This window comes from Hyposmocoma kahamanoa, unplaced genomic scaffold (assembly GCF_003589595.1).
Source record: "Hyposmocoma kahamanoa isolate Upper Pololo Valley unplaced genomic scaffold, ASM358959v1 100021, whole genome shotgun sequence".
NCBI classification, from domain to species: domain Eukaryota; kingdom Metazoa; phylum Arthropoda; class Insecta; order Lepidoptera; family Cosmopterigidae; genus Hyposmocoma; species Hyposmocoma kahamanoa.
The window spans coordinates 287640-294495 of NW_020653200.1; the positions used below are offsets into that span (position 1 = coordinate 287640).

Genomic DNA, 6856 nt, shown 5'->3' on the forward strand with positions numbered 1-6856 from the left:
ACATTTGTCAAGTTCGACAGGATTCGCTCTGGACCTTTTGGAGGGAAAAGTGTCGTTTTTATTTTGACTTTCAATTATTTTGTGAAATCTAGTTTAAAGTGGAATAGAATAGTGCTATTGTGCCTAATCGAAGATTAAAACGCGAAATTATACGAATCTCTAACTAAAATACCTGTATCGGCCCGTTTTAAGGAATCCCGAGTCAATCCAAGCACGCCGCCTCAAGTTGCCTAGCCTCTTTCTGGCGGCCATATTTACAGAAACATAATTAAACGAAGACATGGCTCAAAGGACTTGTATCCAAGGCAAAATTATTAATAAAAAGAAATCAAGTACGACACTGACAATTGACAAATTAGAAACCATTGACAAAAAACATTTTCATAACACGTGAAGCTGCGAAATTTTATTAATTTTGTTTCTTAAGAACAATAAAGAAATGGCTATTCACAGAATAGTTGCAGTATCTAGGACTATAGTGCAACAAACCTCGAGCACATTAATAAAGGCAAACATCCGGCAAATCTATAAATACAGGTATTTGATCATATTCTTATTAGCAGCTTAAACTTGTAAATAAAATTTAGATATAGTTTTATATAACTTTGTCTATCACATTAACCGCTTGTAGTGACACGCATTATCGATGCGAAGCGAAATATCAACTGCCTATCTACCTAACATAAGCAATGTTTGGGTGGGAAGTACCGGCCTTGCTAATGGCGTAGACTCCCATAAGTTTTATATTGTTTTGGAAGGACTGTATATTACCAGCAAACGATTTAAGGGACACAGGAAAGGGAACAGAAGTACTTATTACATTTTTTGTCTTTCATTTAATAATAATGCACACACTCATAGCCCCGCACTAGGGAAACCCTGTAGCACGGGTGCGATGGACACCTTAAACAACCACAAATTACACCCAAACTCACAAGAGACGTAAATGTAGCCCATGCAAATATTTCTCTTGGCCCGGGAATTGAACCGTAACTGTTTGGCCATGGAGACAGTTAATACTTTTCCAAATCTACAGCCAGCATTCTAAACAATACCTAAGCATTCTATACAATGCCTAGGAAATGTGCATAATAGTTAAAAAATATGATTTATTATAGACATTGCTTAAGGAAGCCCAGTATTGTATAGAATGATGAGGTATTATAGAATCTCTGAATTATACACATTTTTTTTTACTGTTTCGTAAACTTCAGTTGAAACTTTATTGATATTAATATACTTCTTCAATTAATAGATCACCTTAATTATATTCAAATAAGGTTTTTCTTCAGTCAAGTTACCCAGTGACAATCTATACATATTTGAAATTATGAGCTGAGTGAGAATAGAAAAATACAAAATGATGATGATATGAAGTTCCGTACTGGGAAGGCACAGGCCACATACAATCAAATCCAGGAAAATCCTTCAGTTGTTTAATGCTATTGGCCTTGACTACGAACTGTAATTAGTAGTGATCACAATAAATCAATCAAGGGTTGCAGATATGAGATACTGCACAGGGCGCGAATGAAGCCATTTTAATAATACAATATAGAATATCAAATAATGCATTACAATGAAACAGGGTAATAATAGAATTGTCAACTACCATAAAACTTTAATAGGTGTGTTGTAGAATAACATAAATCATAATTATGCAGAAAATTATACTTTAAAACAAGCTGTCAGTCTTCATTTATAGTAACACAACTATGAGGAGGTTGTATTGCATTGAATGTGTTTTGAAATTAACTACACCAGTTTGCTTACTATAATAATAGAATAAATCTAATTATAACTGTAATTAGTTCCAGATTTGCCCCAGTCAACCATCCTAAACAGACAAAAGCACTGAAAACTGAAAAGGAGAAAGTGAGAATGTATATTGTCCAACGATACATAGATTATGTAAATAATTACACTACATTACTAGAGAAGAGATTCCCTACAGCTGTTAAAATGTACAGAGTTTTCAGTATAGGTATTAAAGACTTTCTCAGTGATCTTAAAACCTACATAACATTAAGGTTGAAAATAACAAAGGATAAAGGATTCTCGAACATGAGTCGCAAGGATATAGAACTGTTCCAAAAAATGCCTGCCGATATGTGGAGAATAGCTCCTGTGCTATTTCTATCAGCAATACCATTTGGGAATTACATTATATTTCCTTTAGCGTAAGTTATTTCTTTTTAATAATAGTAGATTAGGAAATTTCACTTACACTTCCTTATTAATATTGGAAGATGAAGTTTTAGCACAGTGTAATAAGACAAAAAGTGACAACACAAGACTCCATTTAACGTAGCAGCGTAGGTTTATATGTGCACTACTGCTTCACGCCGTGTATGGATGCACGCATTGGCATAATCTTGCGGTTTGTAAAGCGCAGTTTGCACGCGCCACTCCATGTTTAAAATTATTTTTCTACATTTTTAAGTTTATTGAATGTCGCGATGTTTGACCACCTTGATATTCAATTATTTTTGTGAAATTACTAGTTTGTTATAATTGTTAATAGAAAAATTGAACACTAAGAAACAATTCCTGCGATCCTGGCTGGATTTGGACCAGCGTCTCCCAAAAAAGTCGTTAAAAACCATAAACAAAGTTCTGCAACAAGCAGATAGAAAAACTCGTAAGATCCGCAAGTTCGTTACGTGGCATATTTGGTATAGCGACTGGCACGGTTTGCTGGAAGATGCTGATTCTAATCCAGAGGCTCTGATGTCGAAGGAATTTGTTTTTAACTGTTCGATATTTGTATTAATATTTTGTTGTGTCAAATTTATAATTTTGTATATGTAAACGTATTGTTAGGTATGTAATACAAACTCGCATTTCATTTCTATTTCAAGATCATACTACTATAATCAGGATACTGCAGCTGATATAAAAATATCAATCTACTGCATATAACAGAAGTTATCCCAATATAGCACGTATTTACTGTGACGAGTACTTTAGTTTTTAACCGACTTCAAAAAAAAGAGAAAGTTCTAAATTCGATTTTTTTGTGTTTATGTTGCGCGATTACTCAGACAATTCTGCTAACCGATTTCGATTATTCTTTTTTTGTTGGAAAGGGTGGTCCCATTAAAATTTGAATAAAATATTCCATCTCTAAGTGCTCAGTTACACTAGAAAGTTTTCGCACGGCCGCCGCGCGACGACTACCCAGTTACCACGCTTTCATGTACATTAATGGCGAATCTGAATTCTATTTAGTAGGCAACAACATTTAAATTCCTCTGAATAATACAACCGCGCGGTCGCGAGCCGCCGCGTAGACCAAATTCATTTAAGTTAAAACGTAAATGCTAAAGAAATAGAGCGTATTTTGCCATGACGTAACGTATTACGCTATTTCAATAAAACTTGGCAAATAGATGACCTCTGATATCCCACCTAATTAACCCACGTTTTTTTTTCTGAACTCAGCTCGCCTACAGGTAAAATACGCATTTTATTTTTATAAATAATCTAAACCGGTCTTTGAGTACTGAACATGTCAACGACAGACTAGTTACTACAGAACCATGTAGACTGATATCACGTAGGGAAGTAGTTTTTCGTAATTTGTTCGTCCATATTGCTTCCAGTCAAAGTAATTTTTATGACACTTGTAGCGCAATTATTTGTTCCAGGTTTTTAAAGCCAAAATCTCTTTTGTGTTCGCACTTCTGGTCGATACAACAACGTGCAGAATTCTCAGTGCAAGATCTTAGAGACCGTCTCAGAAACAATAAGCCCGTATTTAGAGCACTTCAAGCTAAATTGGACTTTATACCTGATGGGGACACTAAAGAAAAGTGGAGACGAGTTTTAGCGTTGCTTGGATCTGGTGTACATCCCACCGTGAAGGATGTTCTTGAATGTAAAGATCTGTTTGTAAAACAACCATATCAGTTAACAGATTTAACTTATTCACATATGGTATGAATATTGGTCTATTATATTGTAATTTTAAGTTTATTGAATATCACGTTTTACTATCATGATGTCATAACTTTTTTGGGAAATACTATAACCACTACTATGTTATGATTATTAATGCAAAGATCGTACTCTAAGAAAAATCCTTTCTATCTGGCTGGTGTGGTGCCTGATGCTCTCCCAACTGAGCTATGGAACGAACCAGCACACCTTACGACGATTGATGTTTGTTTTAGATTTTGAACGACTTTTTTGCCGTAGCCCCATCTAAGAGAAATCTATTAAATATAATAATAGGATCGAAGGATTTTTTTTGTTATCGATCTTTGTATTAATAAATATAACAAACTATTTTATTATTGTTAATTAGTTCATATTTCAACTGTTACTTATTTTCAGGGCTATCTCCTCAAAATGCATGGTCTAAGGAAAGGCATATTCAGAAAAAACAAACTTAAATTTAGAGCATTTCTTCTCATTGAAATGGATAAAGCTATAGTAAGAGAAGGTGGTGTTGAAAACCTCAACACGGAGAGCTTACGGAATGCCTGCCTCATCCGAGGTTTGAACAGCATGCATCTCACAAATCAAGATATGAGAGAATGGCTTCAAAACTGGATACAAGTATCTCAAAATGTAGATAAGAACAGTTACTCTCTAGTATTACATTGTCCTATATTCTTTGCATACAACCATTCACAGAATTGGGTGTTGATCTATTAAGGTAATTTCATAATTTTTTTAACGCTCAGTAATATTATAAAATTAATGTAGAACATATCATATTTGTGTGCTGTTCCTTAAGAGATGTTATTTATATTTATAGTATATCCTTTTGTTATATATAAAACTTCATGTGCAATATTGAAAAGTGATAGCTTTGGCTTCGTGCGCGTTAATGACGATGTTTTATCACTTTTCTTGAACTACTTTTTTTTGACGACACCCGTCAATTATTTGGAATTCGGGCTTGCCAATCGGAGCGCAGTTGTCATCGTTTTCAAACAAATTAAATGACATTTCGTCTCTATTTCTGGTTATATACTGGATGTTTCTATTGGACCAACTTATCAGTAACATGTTAAGGCGTTAAGAGTAGAGTTTCATACGCAATTCAGCCGCGTAATTTCGGCGACTTGTTGTATTTACTATTTCGAAATATACGGCGTCGAAATTAGGCGGCCTAGTAGCTATAACGCAAAGCGAAATCACTATGCCATATTTAAGTTGACGACCATACACTGATAAAACACCTGTACTTAATTGGTTAGAGCTAAGACACTAAACCCGCATTTATATTAGTAAATTCACTGTCACTACTTCTTTTAATCGATGATTTTGCCAATGTCAACTTGAGGAACACGCGTTTCTGCTCAAAAATTTACCGGCGAATTTCGACAGAATTCACTGAGAGGAGAATCTACAAAAAACCTACAGACTTTCAGAATTATTGTTTTTTTTTTATAAATTTATACTGCACATGCACAAAGGTAGTGTGGGCTAACATACACACACACACAGACAGACAGAGATACAGAGGAGTGACGATACGATTACAGCCAAAAACCATAAATAAGAGGCAACTTTTGACACTTGTCATCGCAACGTTAATAGGGATGTGCTAAACATATTGGTAACCATATTAAATGATTAATTAAAATTATGTAATCGTTTAGATTACTTTTCGGATCATTGGTTTTCAGTTCTAGATAGAACAATTATAATATTTATTTAAGCAATTATAGAGTTTAATATAAATAATAAGTATTTTAAATTATTACAATAGTGACCTGGTAGATGTCGTTGTAATGCATTACAGTAACAGAGTTCACAAGGACAAACTGTAGTTAAATGCCAAAATCCTGTGGCAAAACAAAAAGACTTCATAGTTTAAATTCTTATTCATTTCCAACGGAAGATGAGGCAAAATCATCAATTGAGCTAGTACGAGTATACCTCAATATAGTAATAAAATTTGCAAATAAGAAAAGAAAACATTAATCTGCCATTAAGGCTTTGAGTACTGGGCTCTTCAATTATTGCTTTAATATTTAAATAAGTCAATATTTTTTGAAGTAAAATTGAATTGCCTCTGTGAAATTCAGCGACTAATTGGTTACAACACCATTATTTAATAATAATAATAACGCAACACACTCATAGCCCTGCACTAGAGAAACCCTGTATCGCGGTAGACATCCACAAATCACACCCAAACTCATGAGAGAAATTAATGTAGGCCATACAAATATGTCCCCCAGCCGGGAATTGAACACTGGACTTCTACGTGGCAGTCCAACATGGTACTGTTCAGCCAAAGAGGCAGTTATTTAAAAAAAAAAATGTCTCAAGACGTAAGCGTTTTTAAGACCTTTAGGACGAATTCGAAATTGCATTTTATTTCGAATTCCAGCGAAAATAGTACTTCAAATATTTTAAATCGTATAAGTAATTAATTTTTTTTAACGCCAAATAGGCTGATAATTGTTTGTTTACTGTTTCGTTGATTGCATTCAAACTTACATACTATCGTCTTCCTCAGCTGTCAAATTTTGCCTCTTACGCTGTGACGACTGTAGTATGGTTGGTTCTCACATCTGTGCGGTTCGGACGCAAATTCATTTCTCTAATTACTACTCATCCGTGACTCTTTACCTGCGACATTGACTTTATTGAAAAGTTTTTTATTATTTTAATATTTTTAAGCACGAGCCCTCACTATTCTAACATTTTATAATACTATTATAATACTATTTAACGTTCACTTAGGGTCGAAACACAAAACTGCGGATTGCGGCGATGCGATTTCGTGCAACAAAGCGTCTCACTGCCACGGCTCGGGTGACCGTTCCTTCGACGATCGTCAACCGTACTCAACGTATTTTTTTAAACTAGGTAGCGACATGGATCGTAAAAA

At 34.5% G+C, this 6856-nt stretch overlaps 1 protein-coding gene across 1 annotated transcript; it reads left to right on the top strand.

Annotated features, from left to right (window-relative positions):
- The first annotated feature begins 439 nt into the window (after positions 1 to 439).
- Positions 440 to 4662, top strand: LOC113228504 (LETM1 domain-containing protein 1). Its single transcript, XM_026461840.1, has 4 exons — positions 440 to 537; positions 1812 to 2180; positions 3651 to 3939; positions 4339 to 4662. Exons 1-4 carry the CDS (start codon positions 440 to 442, stop codon positions 4660 to 4662), a joined length of 1080 nt encoding a protein of 359 aa, XP_026317625.1.
- The last annotated feature ends 2194 nt before the right edge of the window (positions 4663 to 6856 follow it).